The following is an 18,117-nucleotide window of genomic DNA, read 5'->3' as shown; positions in this document are numbered from 1 at the left end:
CCCTCCTCATTGAGAATGTTTGATAACTTAAGGATCCTTAGATGCAATCTGTTGCTATATTTTCCAACTTGACGTAATTACTTTATGTTCAAGAATTTTCGGGCTTAATCTGTCCGATATTTATGTTTTTAATTGAGGCGGATCAAAAAGTTATACAAATACATGGAAATTAACCCGGGCCCTTTGCTTTGATAATGTTTTTAAACAATTAAGGGTCATAAGATGCAATTTGGCGCTATGAGAGAACAAAAAGATGTTTTCTGCTTGAATAGTTGGGGCGAAAGCATACCAATCAGCCCCTCCATCTCAAGAGGGTTTGGGGAAAGTTTACAACGTGAGAAGAGTGTTGAAAAATTAAATTTAAATTCATGCAGGGGAAGTAGTGAAGTTTAAGCACTAGCGGTTAACGCCTGGGCCTCTGTGACCTTGTTTAGTGAGAAATCAACTGGTTATTGTGATGGTCGGTGGAAAGAAGTTAAACTGATGAACAAGTACGTTTCGTCCTTTGTAAAAAAAGTTTTTATTTGAGTATTTGTTTAACACTACAACTCGCATTTGGGGGACCCGGGGCACGGTATTTGTGGGAGGAACGTGCCCACAGGACCCACCCCCCCCCCTTGGCGAGTGGCGACGCCACTGCTGGGAGCTGAACATTACGTGGTGGGGTGGATCTTGGTGGCCCTGTCCACTGAATGATCAGCCTCTGCTCCACATGCAATGACCAATCAAACTTTTGTTTGATTCTACTACAATTCTTTATTTGTCTTTGTAACTGAGTGCCTCGGGGAAGATAAGCCAGGCTTTCAGAGTCACCCTCAATTTAATAAAGTTTAAATAAAATAAACAATATTTAAAATAAATAATAAAATAAATGTATTTAACAGTGAAGAGAATCCCATGCATGGCCTGGAAAACCTGCGTGGGAGTGATGAATACGGAAGCCTAGAATTGTTTGTTTGAACTTAGTGCAAAAACCAGATAATGTTTGTAACGATCAAAACCGAGAACAGGTAAACAATATTGTGGAAAACGCCGGGCTACAAGAAAAGAATTGCTTTTCGCAACTTTGAAGTTTCATGGTAAAATGGGGACCTTTCGTTAGAGATGTTAGATATTTTACATATATTCTCCTTATTGCCGATAGTCAGGTTATAACTATCACAATTAGTTTGTGCAATATCCTATTTCCACCGCATGTTTCAGCATTATCAGTGTTGTTTTTACTTTGACTGTTCGTTCTAAGCTTCCGTTGACGCTATTGCCAAATTTGTTTTGACGGTTCTGTCGATCGGAGAAAGGTACGGTGCAAGTACACTAGCAATGAATGTAGCAGAGCCTGCGTTATTCTTTTCGAATCATAGAAAGCTAAAACCACTGTGTGGTTGAGCGCACATGACTTCAAATAAGCGAAAGCAAGACAAAGACCAGGGGCAAAAGGGTGAAGAAAGACCTACGTACGTATAAATACTTGATAGATTAGATTTATGCCTAACTTAGACTTTTTCATTACAGTTTTACGATTGTTACGTTAGTGTTGTTTGTTAATGTTAGGCAAGCCTACACAATAGTAAGTCTAGTAATAGTAATACCAGTTCTAACGATAACCTAACGTTCGGCCTCTGGAGGCTAAATGTGTAGGCCTTTTAATTCAGAAAATTTCACTTTGAAGCTTTTCAAGTAGGCGAGACCAAGGCTAGGCGAACTCAGTTCATAGGTCTAGCTGTTTGATCCAAGTTCGTAGTTCTAGGTAAACTAACTTGTATCGGCATTCTTTAAAAAGTAGGCTAGGCCTAGGCTATCAAATTACTAGCCTATGCCTTGGCAAGATTGCTCAGTTAGGCCCAGGCTACTTTAGGCTACTGTAGCCATACTTAGTATAATGTTAACTTGCATAGTTTGGGAATGGTCACGCCTATTTGCCAAGCAGTTTGTAGAAAAGAGAGTCGTACAATGTTATTTGCCCAACAAATATGCAGGGCAAATATTGTATAGGCCTAGTTCCATCACTATTCCTTCGGCTGCAGGGTGAAGAAGGAAATGCATCCTCTCATTTTGCTTGCAGACAAATTAATAAAGACTAACCCTTATACTCCTCTCTAGGTTGTGTGTCGAATAAGAAAACATATCAGTAAATCACCTGATTGAAAAAGTTCCAGAGATTGAACATGGGCATGTTGAATGCCGTGCAAATAACATGACCTGTTTGCATAAAGGGTGTGAAGACTCGCGCACGAAGAAACATCTCATGCCAGTAATCTGACCTAGTTTTGAATGAGGTGTAACAGAAGTGTTAAACACCACCATCGATCCCAGAAAATACACACACAGCTTGCTACCGTCCGTAATTAGACACTAGTGTACAGTCAGTGCATACAGCTACGGTCAATACCCACAACACAGTGTACATAGCAGCGTTGGACATCTCAGGTCTAGATAAAAGATAACAAAGTATCACGTTTCATTACTGTCTGCATTTTGTAGGGACAAGAAAAAATTGCGATTGCAAGCAACGGAAAGTTAACTTTTTCAGAGCGCTCTGAGGCGAGTCTCCAGTGCCTTTAATCCTATGGCAGCTCAGCAAAGATGGAATAGCATGTTGAAAATGAAAGACACATATACTGGCACTTCTAGAGTTTAAAAACTTAAAAAAGTACAGATATAATTGATAACCTTCTATTTGCATACATGTGTAAATCAAAAGCTGTACTTGAGATATGAGGTTATTGAAATGGCACCTATAATTAGAAGAGTTGATTCTCATCACCTTATTGTTTTGTATTGTAGATATGGTTGATCTTATATTCTCCCAAAAGATTCAAAGTGTCGTGTTGTTGGATAGAACATTGTTGGAAGTTCTTTAAAGAACTACATGTCATTCACCCTAGATGTTTTCAAACTGAATGTAATGTGAATATATTGATCATATTGAAACAGGTATGGAAATTTGTGTTATTCTGGACTCGGATTGGCTAACTGCTGTTATTCTCCTGGCTGCTAGGCGAATAGCAGCAATGTTTGCGAATATGAAGGACTTTCCTTTCAATTCCTAGGTATAGGTCATTACCTTTATAGCCTAAATATTTGGCCTATTTTGACCAATGTAGTCTATAGGCATGGGCAGTACCTGTTTTTATCATTAGGATTGGATCTACTGTGGTATATGCTAACTTGTACAGTGTGCACTTTAAAGATCTATAGACACCTACAGTATGAACAACATTGTCCTAATCACTCTTATAGGCATGTGCATGTTGTGTTTTGGTAAATTGAGTTGAAAGGTAACTTCCTGTATGACTAAACCTTTCTTATTCTCCTTTCCAGTGAAGACCCATCCACAGAATCTGTTGCCATAGAATCCCCATCAGAAATGTAAGTAACTGCAGCTGCTTATCATTTTCATCAACGGTACAGTACTTCAATTCAAGATTGGACAACCTGGAAAAGCTGGATTAAAAGTTTGTAATGAACAAAGAAGCCTTTGCATGTAAAGTAAATCATGAAACACACAGACAGTGAATACTGCTCCACAAGTTAAGAAAACATGAAAATTCATGAAAATATGTATATAAAAAAACACTTTTACAGTAAATGAAAACTGAAAGAAAATTGAACAAAGCAAAATAACAGCATCCATTATCCTCCAAAGTGTGATGATTGCAGCTGATAAAATATCTTGTGCAATTTCAAATTGATTTACTGTATTTAGGCAAAACAAAAGGAAAAGAAGAAAGATCACTGGTTGTTTGATAACAGCATGGAGATTAAGTGTTTGAGAAATTCGAAGGTAGCTTCTGTTTGTAAACTTAAAGCCCGCCACACACTACACGGCCGATCACGACACAACGCAACTAAACTGTCGTGACGTGTTACTATGTTGCAGAATACACGTACCACTGCAAAAGTGCATGGGATCATACCATCCTGTGTGGGAAATGTAATTATACAACATGTTTATTTTCAACGATTACACTAGAATATACAGTAACCTGCATCGTCATGAAGTTGAGGTGTTTAATATCAACAAATGATGACAAGATCAAGGATGTGGAAGTGTGTATGTGGAGGATGTGGACGTGTGTTTGTGGAAGATGTGGACGTGTGTATATGGAGGATGTGTATGTGGACTTGTGTATGTGGAGGATGTGTGTGTGGATGGGAAGCAGGACACTTCGCCCAACAACCATTTTGCCCAACTGCCATTTCGCCCAACCTTACCATTTCGCCCAACCAGCCTGGTCATTTCGCCCAACCAGCCTGGTCATTTCGCCCAACCAGCCTGGTCATTTCGCCCAACCAGTCTGGTCATTTCGCCCAACCTTGATTAAATATGATATTTCAAAAAGAAACGTTCGGGAATTGTTAACGTTACAGGATACGAACCGAATATTAAGGAAACTTGAGGATTGATCAGTGTGTTAGGGGTTAGGTTTGATAGTAAACGTTCGAATATTAAGGAATGTTTAGGAAACTTGAAGTCTTTACTTTGTATAACTTTAGTAAGGAAACGTTCGGGAATTTTTAACGTTACAGGATACGAACCGAGTATTAAGGAAACTTGAAGTCGTGGTTAAATTGATTACATATGTGATTACATATGTGGTTACATTGATAAAGTGGTTACATTGATTAAATATAGTAATTCAATATTACGGACGGGTTTTATAATTTTTTTTTTCAATTTAATAAGGAATCTTTCGGGAATTGTTAGTCAGTAGGATGGATCAGTGATTTAGAGGTTAGGTTTGATAGGTTTTTATGAAGACCGATTCCCCTGTGTATGTATAATAATATAACTTCCATTGTATGCGTAAAGGCCTAAAGTAGTGTAATCCTCCCATATTATACCCGAAATAACTGCTCAGACTCCGATCGATATCGAGCGGACCTCACTTTTTTATTTACCTATTACGAAGTTACCTAACCCAAAATAAATCAAATTGAACTAGTGGAATAGAAAAAGTAATATTATTCTGACTGAATATTAGTAAAAATAAGGTTGGGCGAAATGACTATGATGGTTGGGCGAAATGACCATGCTGGTTGGGCGAAATGACTATGATGGTTGGGCGAAATGACCAGGCTGGTTGGGCGAAATGACCAGGCTGGTTGGGCGAAATGGCAGTTGGGCGAAATGGTTGTGGGGCGAAGTGACTAGAAAGCTGTGGATGTGTGTATATGGAGGATGTGTATGTGGACTTGTGTATGTGGAGGATGTGTATGTGGACTTGTGTATGTGGAGTATGTGAATGTGTGTATGTGGACGTGTGTATGTGGAGGATGTGGACATGTGTTTGTGGAAGATGTGGACGTGTGTATATGGAGGATGTGTATGTGGACGTGTGTATGTGGAGGATGTGTATGTGGACGTGTGTATGTGGAGGATGTGTATGTGGAGGATGTGTATGTGGACGTGTGTATATGGAGGATGTGTATGTGGACTTGTGTATGTGGAGGATGTGTATGTGAATGTGTGTATGTGGAGGATGTGGACGTGTGTATGTGGCCGTGTGAATGTGGCGGATGTCAATGTGGACGATCAAGGATGTTCTAACTGTAAATTGAATAATTAAAAATAAACTGAATGTGAAGAACCATAATGTTCCTGTTGTGAACTTGATCATTCATTGCAAAGTTCATTACTTGTGTTTATACTTAGTTGTTTGGACCAGGTAGCAAGGAGAAATTTAGTGTTCAACCTTTACTGTATATAACAGTTTTTAGAAATCCCTGCAGTTTGTGTCTTTTAACTTACTATGGTTCCTGTGTGCAGAAACTGCTACTCACTTTTGCACTTGTATAGCACTTTGCCCCATTCTGCGTAGCATTTTGTGATACAATAGCTGATAAATTATTCACTGTTTTTTTTGTGGTTAGTCTGATGGGTTTTTTTCCGGTTCTATTGCTAATGCTGTGTTATCTTTTCAGAGGAGAACAGTTGCAAGTAAGAAGGAGTAGAATTGGATTTATCCACCACTCACATCTTCTTATTAGTTTTCTGCTGAGCCAAATGCCGTTCTACATATCTCTAGTTCTTCCTTAATTGTACATTCCAAAACAAAATAGTTGAATTTGAATCGCTGCATTTGGTCACTTCCTTCACTGCTACAGTCTTTTTGGCCAAGAACAGTTATTTTGACTTTATCCTTTTCAACTAAAACAAGAGTAAGTGGTGGTGATAGTCATAAAGTATTGTAACTATTTGGACTCATTCATAAATCATTTTCATATAGTGATTTACTCTCTATTATTTTACGTTGCTTTGACAGGAAGCGTGCTGCGGCACGCACCATGATAGAGAAGTTCTTCTATCAGCTTATCAATGGTTGCGGGAATTCCTCGTGCAGCAACGAGAACTGCGCCTCGAGCAAGAAGTTGGATCACCCTCTCTCCAGAGACGAAGCAGCGGCCAAAGCCCTGGAGCTTTGCCATGGAAAGGCCAAGCTCTGTGAGGTGTTGCCGCCGAAGCAGTTTCGTAAATCGTCCGTGGACGTGGGAGACGCGAGCGACTCATCATCGAACGCCGCAGAGACCCCGGAAGAGAAAAGTTCTAAATCAAAAGCATCAAGTAAGTTTTCTGAATTTTGTACATTAATGTACTTCAGAGAGAGGGTCAGGGGTTGGAGGTTGAAAAGAGGTCAGGATTTAGAGCCAGTAAGCCCCTTTTAAGAAATTTCTTGCTCTCTCAAATTGAGCTGCTCTATACAGCAGGAATGGCACCGGATCATAAGTTGAGGGCTTTGCCGTAATACCCTTTGTGGGAGTAGGATGCAAAAAGTGTGAATATCTTAGACCATGTTTGGGTCGATGTTAAAAAGGGCCACATGTTTTAGTTGTACTTGTTGGCATTGATTGTTCATTACGTTTTCAAACCAGGCGCTGAATTTTCAAACGGTGCGCTGAGTAGCAAAATCACGTTCAAAATGGGCGGAGCGCCCGGATAAAATGCAACTACTTTTTTTTTCTTAAATTTCACTTTCAGTTTTTGACTCAACCTTTATTGAATGTCATCTTTTTAAGCAATAGAGAATGTTTTATAGCTGTTTGAAAAAGTGGTGTACTATTTACAAACCTTTAATGAAATTAAGTACCAATAACCTGTCAGCAGTAGATTATCCTGCTCCCCAATCATAATTTTATCGTATCGGCAATTTTTTTCTTGTTCTTGTTCTTCTTCACATCAAAATTTTCCTCCATCTCTTTCTTGCAGGCCTTGAAGAAATTTCGTTTCTTACAGAAGAGAAAGTCCAGCAGCTGATCGACTTCTCTAAGGAAATAGGGGACTTTGCACCCTTGGTGAGAGTCATCGGGCGAGTGTTCTCGAACTGGCAGGCCCTCAACGTCAGCTTCCTGAAGTCACCGGAGGAGGGCGCGTCGGCCACGGAGAGCGAGGCGCCAAAGCTGAGCGACAAGGAACGCAGACAGGCCACCAGCGACGAGAAGGAAGCGGACGAGACTCTCTGCAAATGTAAATCCTCGAGAGTGGACTTGCAAGTCGACATCGAGTCTGTGCAACGGACCTACAAGAGTCTTTACAGTCTAGGTGAGGACAGAATCGAGAACGCACTCCACAATGCCATCATATCTGTGTCGCAGATGGCGGAGGTGGACATTCGTTTCCACCAGGAGTTCCAGCACAATGCCAGCTATCTGAACTGTTTCTTAATCATCTTTGAGAACCACATGCTCCAGAGCGCCGAGAACTTGGAGAAGGCGTTCCCCAGCATCTGCCACACCATGTCGCTGCTGCCCCTCCAGGCGCAGGCGTCGCTGACGCGCTTCTGGAGCGGCTTCCCGGCGGCCAGTCTGAAGAAGAAACTGGAGGGGCTGCAGCAGTTGATCACGTTCAAAGTACTCAGTCGGCAGATCGAGCCGTTCCTCAGCTCCCTGAACGAGGCAGACGACATCACGAGCGCCACCAAGTTGATGAAGCTCGTGTACTACGCCTCGATCATGGGTGGCGAGCTGGAGGTGACATCAGTGGGCACAAGCTCGCTGCGGGAGCTGTTGGACGCGACCGATACCGAAACAACGGGAAACGTCCGAGACGACCCCTTAGCCAAGGATTTGGGTATTAACCTGCTGGACTGCCGCAAGCCGCTGATTCCCTTTGAAGACTTTTACAATGAACCTCTGAGCGATCATTTGGAGGTCGATCGGGATTTCACCAATTATAAGAAGACGGAGGAGCAGGATTCCTTTGCTTTCTTGAATTATCCGTTCATCCTGACTCCTTCCACCAAGAGCATGGGCTTGTTCTACGATAACAGAATCCGAATGTTCGAGGAGCAGAGGATGACAGTACTGAACAGTTTGATCCAAGGAGAACAGTATAACCCGTTCTTGAAAATCAAAGTCAAACGTGACCAAGTGGTAGAAGACGCCTTAGTTCAAGTAAGTACCGTAGCCAAAGGTTGGGCGCATCCGTTCATCTTTTAGATTCCTTGCCGGAGGCGGAAGAAATCAATGCGATGGTGTTCATATGTGACACTTGCTTGTAGACACGGTAACTCAAAAGTTCTTTGTGGATTAACTTCATTCTTGGTATGTGGATCTGTCATATGCAATACACAGAACCCTTTAGTTTTCTGTTAAGTAAGCTGGAAATCTCTATGCATCTCTTCTATTTCTCACTGAATTCTCAGACAAATTTAACTGACTAGCTCTACATTAGTCAGATCATTATTTGAAATTTTGAGGGCATTGTTTGGCAAAGAATCACAGAGCCAAACTGGCGTTCTGGTCGAAAGGAGAAGCACACCTCTACCGTCATGTTTTTACTACAGGTGTGATAGGGACAGTGGTAATGAATAAGCTCCCCTCACATTGAAGGAGTATGCTCTGTACTGTACCTCACTCGTACAGAGTTAAAATGCTGTAGAGAATAGAGTGCCGAGCACAGTGCGTAAATCGTCAGTTTATACGTCAGGAGAGGACAATGCTCTATTGTTTTGCTTGGTTTCAGTATCGTTTGTTTGATAAAGGCAGTAAAATTAATGATATATCAGGAGTACCATTGTCCTTTTACTCTATATCTCTATATAATTCCAAAGAATGCATGTTGTTCTGATAAACCATTAATTTTGACTCTCTCCACAATCTAACTGTATCTTTGATTTTTTTTTTTTTTTTTGAATAGTGTACAGGTCCCTGTATTTCCTGTTGTCTAGATTGTTGCCGACTCTAGAGTGGCTAGATCCGATTTTTATACAAACTTACAAAAATGGTCAGTGATTATCACTTAAGTGTGATTTATATGCATTGCAGTATGTACTTTTTTTGGGGGGGGGTGGGGGGTTACCCCACATGTGTTTGTACATAGTATAAAAGTAATAGTTTTGCAAAGGGGTTATAAAAAGGATTTTATGGTGGCAAACAATGTAAAACTTATATTCAATATCTTAACCCTAGCAGAGATAAGGTTGATTAAATGCAACCTAGTTTGACTGCGTAAAACCTTCAACTACTTCAGGAAGTTGGACTACAGGACAGGTTTCGATGATGTCGTCTGCTCAGAATCTTCTTGTTTAGTTATATCCATGAAATGTGATACGTTTGGAATGTTTCCTTCAGGTAGAGCTGTCAAAGAATCAAGTTTTCTTTTTCCTCTGTGGATTACTATATTGACAAAATTATTTATTAATACAAAGAAATTTTCAGCTGAATTGCCCTGATGTCATCAACCAATTCTGCTGTTCCCAGATTGCAGTTTGCCAAAAGTATCCCGAAATTTGAAAAATTCATATCTTCGTAATACAAAAATATCGCTACGAGGATGTGGTTCTTCGCCTACGGATTCAGGAAAGTTTTTCATCAATTTTGCTTAGCGATTAACTTGCGCCACCAGTGTATCCACTTAAGCAATGTGATGGTCAACATTTTTCTGTTCAGTAAAGCAGAATTGTTTATAATGCTGTAATGGAAAAGTAAATTTTAGAAGAAAAAAAACCGGATGACTGTACTTGAAGGTGAAAGAAATATCATGCTAAATAATGTCTAATTTTTTGTTGTGTCCATATTATCTTGGTTCAGCTTGAACTGGTTGCCATGGAGAACCCAACGGATCTTAAGAAGCAGCTATATGTGGAGTTTGAAGGTGAACAGGGTGTAGACGAAGGAGGTGTCTCTAAAGAATTCTTTCAGCTGATCGTGGAGGAGATTTTCAATCCCGACATAGGTAGGCAAACTTGCATTCTGAGTACACCACTCTGCTGGCCGTAGCAAGGTGTGTCTGCTGAACGGGTCTACGAATGTCAACGAGTATACTGTACTTTAATTTGAAAGTACAGATAGATAGTATCTTGTACGGTAGTAAAGTGTTACACAAGTTTGTAAGGTAGTAAAGTGTTACACAAGTTTGTACGGTAGTAAAGTGTTACATAAGTTTGTACGATAGTAAAGTGTTACACAGGTTTGTTTGGTAGTAAAGTGTTACACAAGTTTGTATGTTAGTAAAGTGTCACACAAGTTTGTACGGTAGTAAAGTGTCACACATGTTTTTACCGTAGTATAGTGTTACACAAGTTTGTACGGTAGTAAAGTGTTACAAAACTTTGTACGGTAGTAAAGTGTTACACAAGTTTGTTTAATATTTTTTTTAAAGTAATAAATCCATGTAATGTTAAATCACACTGAAGACAATGAAATGTGGGAAGTTAAATTTCTGACCTTTGAATTTGATTTGTATTTATATAATTTATATATATAGAAGGGAAGACGAGTCTTCATTTTGCGTGTGTTCCGTTGTAAATCGATATCCTAACCCATTTTGTATACCAGTCTGTGTGGGTGAACATTTCTCTTTGACAATAGTGTACACGATTGGGCTACCTATCTAGCACCTCCTCCTGTTTTTTAATTACCAGGCATGTTCATGTTCAACGATGCCACGGGATGCTACTGGTTCAACGCCAACTCCTTCGAGACGGATCGCCAGTTCAAACTGATCGGCATCATCCTAGGGTTGGCCATCTACAACAACGTCATCCTGGACGCCAACTTCCCGATGGTTTTATACCGCAAGCTGATGGGAAGGAAAGGAACATTTCAGGATCTGTTCGGAGTTAATCCGGTGAGTCATCTGGGAATTGTGACAGGGGAAGGGTCGTGCAGAAAAGGGCAGAGGAGGTTTGGATGGCAGGATGATCATTTGTTTCTTGAAGGGAAGTTTTTCTCTGCCACTGCGTTTAGAACACCCAGATAACATTGGCATTTAAATTAATTTTTTTTTGTGCAAAATTGTCGATTGCAAAGTCTCCATGTGCTGAGTAATAAGTCGTTGCTGTACAAGCAATCAGGCAGTCTTTTGCACAAAAATGTGTCACGCAATTAAGTCCAAAAGTGTTTCAGTAACAGATGTTTGAAATGAAACCCATCGATGTCATGAATGATTCCTATGGTCTTGTTTCGTATGGTCTCGTATGGTCTTGTTTTCGCAATCCTTCACTTCCCGTCTCTCTTGAAGATGGTTTTTTCCTCTCATTACATTTGTAGGTTCTTCATCAGAGTCTGCAATCGGTTCTTGACTTCGATGGCAACGTTGAGGAGACCTTTCTACTGAACTTTCAGATCAGTTACACGGACGTCTTTGGCGCCATGGAGACCCACAACTTGAAGAGAGATGGGGAAAATGTGGTGGTTAATAATAGCAACAGACAGGTAATGAAGATTGCTGTCTGTGCACTATCTTATATTATAGTGGTTAATAATAACAACAGACAGGTAATGAAGATTGCCCTCTTTGCACTATCTTACATTATAGTGGTTAATAATAACAACAGACAGGTCATGAAGATTGCTGACCTTGCACTATCTTACATTATAGTGGTTAATAATAACAACAGACAGGTCATGAAAAAAATTTCATGTCAGCCTGTTGCATAAAGATGGCAAGCTGTTGGTGCATGTAATATTGTGGTTAATAATAGTAAGAGACAGGTAATGAAGATTGCTGTCTCTTTGCATTGTCTTCATCATAGGAGACAGAGCTGCAGATATGAAATTGTGCCACCACGTTGTGCAAGGATGTCAGCCTGTTGCATAAAGATGGCAACCTTTTTGTGTATATAATATAGTGGTTAATAATAGCAACAGACAGGTAATTAAGATTGCTGTCTTTGCACTATCTTACATTATAGGAGACAGAGCTGCAGATATGAATATGTGCCACCATGTTGTGCAAGGATGTCAGCCTGTTGCTTAAAGATGGCAAGCTGTTGGTGTATATAATATAGTGGTTAATAATAGCAACAGACAGGTAATAAAGATTGCTGTCTTTGCGTTATCTTGCATTATAGGAGACAAGAGCTAGAGATATGAAATTGTGCCACAATGTTGTGGCAGGATGTCAGCCTGTTGCATAAAGATGGCAACCTTTTGGTGTATATAATGTAGTGGTTAATAATAACAACAGACAGGTAATAAAGATTGCTGTCTTTACATTGTCTTATGTCATAGGAGACAGCTGGAAATATGAAATTGTGCCACAGCGTTGTGTAAGGATGTCAGCCTGTTGCTTAAAGATGGCAACCTTTTGGTGTATATAATGTAGTGGTGAATAATACCAACAGACAGGTAATAAAGATTGCTGTCTTTGCGTTATCCTGCATTTTAGGAGACAAGAGCTGGAGATATGAAATTGTGCCACAATGTTGTGGGAGGATGTCAGCCTGTTGCATATAGGTGGCAACCTATTGGTGTATATGAACAAGCAGCAGCAAATCTGGAAACCAACTTTATATATATATAAGTGTGTTGGATAGTCGGCATTTTGTAACACTAAATGATGCAGTTGTTTCATTATCACATCTTCCGTTTATGCAACTGGTTGTAGTTATACCTCTTTCTTTGTGCCACTTCTGCAACAATCTGCACAAAGACTGTGAAATACCTCTTGTAACCACAGATGTGGAATTATTTGGTTAACCTAAACCATTACTAGCATCATTATGCTTTCAAAAGCAGATCTTACATCCAGAGATCCCCATCTCACGCAATCCTCATTAAAAATTACTTTGTTTGGTTTGCCAACTAGGTTAATTAGGGATCAAACCATTGTGCCCCTCCCCTACCCTCCTCCCCTCTCCCACACTCAGTATGAAATGGATAGCTCAATAGGATTTCCCTTCTGGAAATTGAATTGATTTATTTCCCATATCGGTCTATAATCTTTTACTCTTTGCAAACTTTGAATATAACTTCCAGTCAATTTTTTAAAGTAAATTTTTGGCTTATACACAAGGATAGAGTATAGTTTCTGTTGGTAGTTATCCCTCCTTGCAGCTTTCTGATTTGAAATAACAGAAGCAAAAAGAAATGGCTTCAATCTTTTACGAAAAATGTTCTATAGTGTTTGTTCCATCTTTTAAATACAAAATGTTTCATGTTCATCCTCTCTGTTTCTCATCACAGGAATTTGTAGACTTATACACTGATTTCCTCCTTAACAAACACATTGAATGCCAGTTCAGAGAGTTTAAACTTGGTTTTGACATGGTCACCAACGATTCCTCTCTGACGTTTTGGTTCACTCCCGAGGAACTGGATTTACTCGTGTGTGGGAGTAGGGTAAGTCCAGCTTGTGTTTTTTTTCACACCATTTGGTGCTATATCTCAGTTTTGTTTACTGTTTCGTGACTGTTGTTTGTTTCGTTACTCAGCCGTGCGTTGTGGCAGTCGTCGGTCCAAATGCAGACATTACTATTTATTTTTAACTTTTTTTTTAATTTGAATAACCATCATAAAGTCAAAGACCTTTGATTTCTCAGCAGTTTCCAATGTTTGTCGAATATTGACAGTGTCTTTCGATTCTTTCAGGATTTCAATTTCCACTCCTTAGAGGATGCAACAGAGTATGATGGGGGTTACACTAGGAGCAGTCAAGTCATCAAGTAAGTGGGTCTCGTTTAATATCTGTGGTTAAGATGGCTGTTGGGGAGGGGGGTGGGAGGGCAGGAGTGAGGGTATCAGGTAAAGGAAGGATGTGTCCATTTCTGTCATTACAGAATTCAAAAGGGTATGGTGATATGGACAAATTAATTCATCAAGTAAATTGGTCTTGTTTTATTATCTGTGGTTAAGATGGCTGTGGGGCTGGAGGGGTGGGGGGAGGGCTGGAGAGAGGGTATCAGGTAAAGGAAGGATGTAGCCTTCGTTGTATCATTACAGGATACAAACGGGTATGGTGATTAGGAAAATCATGTCATCAAGCAAGTTGGTCTTAATTGTCAATGTATTTAGAATTATAAATAGGGGGGTAGGGTCTAAGGAGGAAAGCAGGGGTGGGGGGTATAGTGTCCTTTGTGTGTCATTAGATGATACAAGAGAGAACCAACAATTTAACGTTTTTTAATGGTAATTTGAAGTAGAAGCCATTTGCAATATTTTAGGTTGTCTCTAGTCGAAATATCGTTCCTTATAATTGACAAACTCATCTCTAATCTACCGCCTTATATTCCAGAAACTTTTGGGAAGTCGTTCATGGTTTGGAACACGAGAAGAAGAAGAAACTGCTGATGTTCGCTACCGGTAGCGATCGGGTGCCAGTGGGCGGTTTAGATAAGTTGCGATTCATTATCACCAAAAGTGGCCCAGACTCGGACAGGTGAGCATGAAGATAAGGAATTCTTACTTTGATCTTATCTTGCACCGACTAGCACCACCTCTCATCTCTACTGCTACTGTACATCACCTACCGGCGTTGTATGTTCTTGAATTCTCAGATCACCCCCTTACCCCAATTTTTACAGTTCTTCAGTCCTTGCATTATATGTATTACTTCACTCCTCTCTTGCACTTCTCATTTGTTCAACTTCACTCCCCAATCTCTCTGCTCCTGACATCAGTAAGCAGCCCTCCCCCTCACCCCTTTGACCTTGATTCTTATAAGCCATGCCTCACTTCCTCTCTTTTACTTTGCTTCTTCATTTACCCCCCCACCACCCACCCATCCCCCCGTCTTCACCAGCATTGTCCGTTATTTTAAAACACCCCTCCTGCACCTTTCATTTGTAGCATTGTTCGGTTGCACCCACTTCCTTCATTTATTCAAATCTCAAGCTAAATGGTGCACTGCACTTCTAATCTTAAGTTTGAACAACAGTCCTACCGAACCCAACTGTTACTCAAAATAAGATTGGAATTGATCAGACTAAGTCACCCTCCTAGATTTTTTTAATTTGACCAGAAAGAACATTAATGAAACAGTTGATGACAGACTCCAGGTTGGTTCTAAACCTTTTTGACAAATCAGACCCTTTTCATATAATTAATTGAGCATATACTGTAACATTTCGTTCCCAAGTTGTGGCAAATATGTCTGATCGGGGTAGTTCCTTACTTACCTATCGACACATACTGTATTGCTCATGCACGCCACGTGGCATGTGCAAGTTGGTATCAATAATTTCTCATTCATTCATCATTCATTCTTTCGTTCGTTCGTTTGTTCATTCATTCATTCATTCATTCATTCATTCATTCCTTTTTTTCTTTATTTATTTATTTATTTATTTATTTACAGACTCCCTGCATCACATACCTGTTTCAATGTCTTACTTCTACCAGAGTACTCAAGTAAAGAGAAACTTGAAGAACGGCTTCTCAAGGCTATAACTCACGCTAAGGGATTCGGTATGCTCTGAAATCAACAAACAGTTTGCTTCCTTTTCGTCCTGAAATAGCCAAAATATATTTTTATTTTGTGGTCAGCACATAGATATGATCTAAGAAGTACCAGAAATATCTATGTAACATTGGTGAGAAAGATCACAATTGCCAAAAAAGAAATGAGAAGAAGAAGAAGATGAAGAAGAAAACTAAGATAAATAACATAAACACTGCCTGCTTACACTCAGCTATGAAACAGAGAAACATTTGCGAGACAATCTTGTCGGAAGAAAACCTGCAGTCGTGTACTTGTGTAATTAATTTAACTGTAATTAATATTAATATGCGTAATTAATATTAAAAATTATAGAACTCAAAAGGGAGATTGAGGAACTTGTATGTGTGTTCAAGAAAAAGTTCTCCAAAATAATGAACTGTGTGAACAGTGGACATCAGAACAACTGGAAGAAAAAGGCCTGTTTGTAATATTGTAACTATCAACTTTTATAAATCAGTGATGTTGCATGGTTTGAAACACAAACCTGTGATGCCGGTTGCCACTAGTAAATCACATATTTATACCTTGATGGATCTGTTTCTCCTGTTACCAAAAAAAAGAAAAAGTCCACATAGCAGTTCCTGTTGTTACAGTCTGAGCTTGAAACATATTACCTCAAGAGGATAATGTTAAGATCAATTAATATTTGAGTTCAGCTTCTGCTGCAGAAATTCTTGTTCAATTACCTAGCATGAATAGGTCAACAAGGCCTCACGTTTTGATCCTAGCAGGAACAGTGTGCTAGGATTAAAACATCAGGTCCTCTGGCTTTTACCTAAGGGCATTTTGCAGTTGATAAACAATTTCGACTCTCTCTCTCTCAAATCATTATGACACGCATCAAGCAATCGATTTGCAGAATTATCCAATGCAATTGTTTTCACATTCTTGATTTGCATATATTAGACTATTGTTTGGTTGATTTGCATATATTAGACTATTTTTTGGTTGATTTGTCTGCTTGAGGCTGTTCTGCAGAACAAATCTGTTATTAAAAATTTGTTCCAGTCTTTGAACGGTATATATTGATTAATGAATGTCGTATATTATTATATGGAACAAAGAGTGGTTAATGAAAGGTAGTTCTTCAGTCCATATATCCTGCATCTTCTCTAACTCGAGGCAAAGTAAATGATAAAAATCGTAAACGAAAAAAAAAAGACATTTTTTGCACATTACATTTGTTGGATATATGTCTATATATATATATATATATATATATATATTACATATATATATATATATATAGATATATATATATATATATAGAGATATATATATATAGAGATATATATAGATATATATATATATATACATACATCCAACTGTGCAATGACCTGACCATTTTTTACCGAATAAATTTTGGTCGAAAAGCCAGAAATGTTAACCCACAACTTTTCCAAATGATAGGTGTTTTTATTGTCTTTTTTTTCCAGAGATGATTCTAGTGTTTCCCTCTTTTCTACGAGTTTCAGCATTTTTTCCCTTTCTTATTGCTGACATGATATTTGTTAACGTCTGTGAACTTTATCTTCGCCCTTTTAGTCAATTCGCTAGGAAGAAAAATGTTTCCACGCTGTGCATGTACAGAAGAAATGTCAATTTTCGAACGAGAAACTGTTGGTAGTAAATCTAGCTCTCCGAGTCGATTCAAGTAAACACGAACCCCCCCCCCCCGCTCAAATACACAAGAACGTAGCTGATTCAGCTTCAGCAGTTTGAAGTTCATTTCAAATATTGCGGTGATAGTTGGACAGTTGAAAATTCTGTTTGGGATGCACACTCAATGTCAATGGCCGATTGAAGAACTTCTTCTTTATTTCTATAAAGGAGAGGGTGTGGTCATTGAAGGCGTCCTTGCCTTGCCCAGAAATTTGTATTTATTTTCTTATTTTAGATGTCTAATGGTTCATCCTGTTGAATACTTAGGCTAGGTGTTAGGTCTATACTTTCATTAAAATGCAAGGTTGTGTTACTAACTGCTTTTGAGTTTTTGTGTGACCTTGGGAGACGGACATCCCCCCTGATCCAAACTAGACATTGTCTTTAGAAATGACTCCCCATCCTGCTTTTAGTCTAAACCTTTCACCTGCTATAATAAGAGAAACATCTGAAATAAAACTCTTATATATATATTAATATATATATTATTTTTTTTTGTACTTAAAAATGTTTAAAGTTGTTGGTCTCCATCATGACTTAAGTGGTCACAACATCTATATGCATATTCAATTGTGGGTTATTACAATACAACAAGTATCACAGGTATATATATATATATATATATATATATATATATATATATATATATATAGATGTTTATGTATATATATATAGATATATATATATATATAGATGTTTATGTATATATATATAGATATATATGTATATATATAGATGTATATATAGATGTATACATATGTACATGTACGTACATATATATATATATTATAAAT

At 38.9% G+C, this 18,117-nt stretch overlaps 1 protein-coding gene across 1 annotated transcript; it reads left to right on the top strand.

Annotated features, from left to right (window-relative positions):
* The first annotated feature begins 1,283 nt into the window (after positions 1-1,283).
* LOC139979531 (ubiquitin-protein ligase E3A-like) lies at positions 1,284-17,795 on the top strand. The gene is made up of 11 exons (XM_071990441.1): positions 1,284-1,454; positions 3,322-3,369; positions 6,267-6,565; positions 7,208-8,391; positions 10,030-10,174; positions 10,863-11,068; positions 11,491-11,655; positions 13,408-13,563; positions 13,813-13,886; positions 14,456-14,599; positions 15,518-17,795. The coding sequence occupies exons 1-11, from the start codon at positions 1,393-1,395 to the stop codon at positions 15,636-15,638; spliced, it is 2,604 nt and encodes an 867-aa protein (XP_071846542.1). The 5' UTR covers positions 1,284-1,392; the 3' UTR covers positions 15,639-17,795.
* The last annotated feature ends 322 nt before the right edge of the window (positions 17,796-18,117 follow it).

Source organism: Apostichopus japonicus, chromosome 14, assembly GCF_037975245.1.
Source record: "Apostichopus japonicus isolate 1M-3 chromosome 14, ASM3797524v1, whole genome shotgun sequence".
Classification (NCBI taxonomy): Eukaryota; Metazoa; Echinodermata; class Holothuroidea; order Aspidochirotida; family Stichopodidae; genus Apostichopus; species Apostichopus japonicus.
This window is presented reverse-complemented; position numbering and strand designations above follow the sequence as displayed.

What these genes read in the sequence shown, in the direction of transcription:
- LOC139979531 (XM_071990441.1), top strand. Translation starts at nt 1,393, where the DNA reads ATGACTTCAAATAAGCGAAAGCAAGACAAAGACCAGGGGCAAAAGGGT. An exon ending in GATTTTCAATCCCGACATAG is followed by an intron (nt 10,175 to 10,862) that starts GTAGGCAAACTT and finishes TTTAATTACCAG; the next exon opens with GCATGTTCATGTTCAACGAT. An exon ending in TTAATAATAGCAACAGACAG is followed by an intron (nt 11,656 to 13,407) that starts GTAATGAAGATT and finishes TTCTCATCACAG; the next exon opens with GAATTTGTAGACTTATACAC.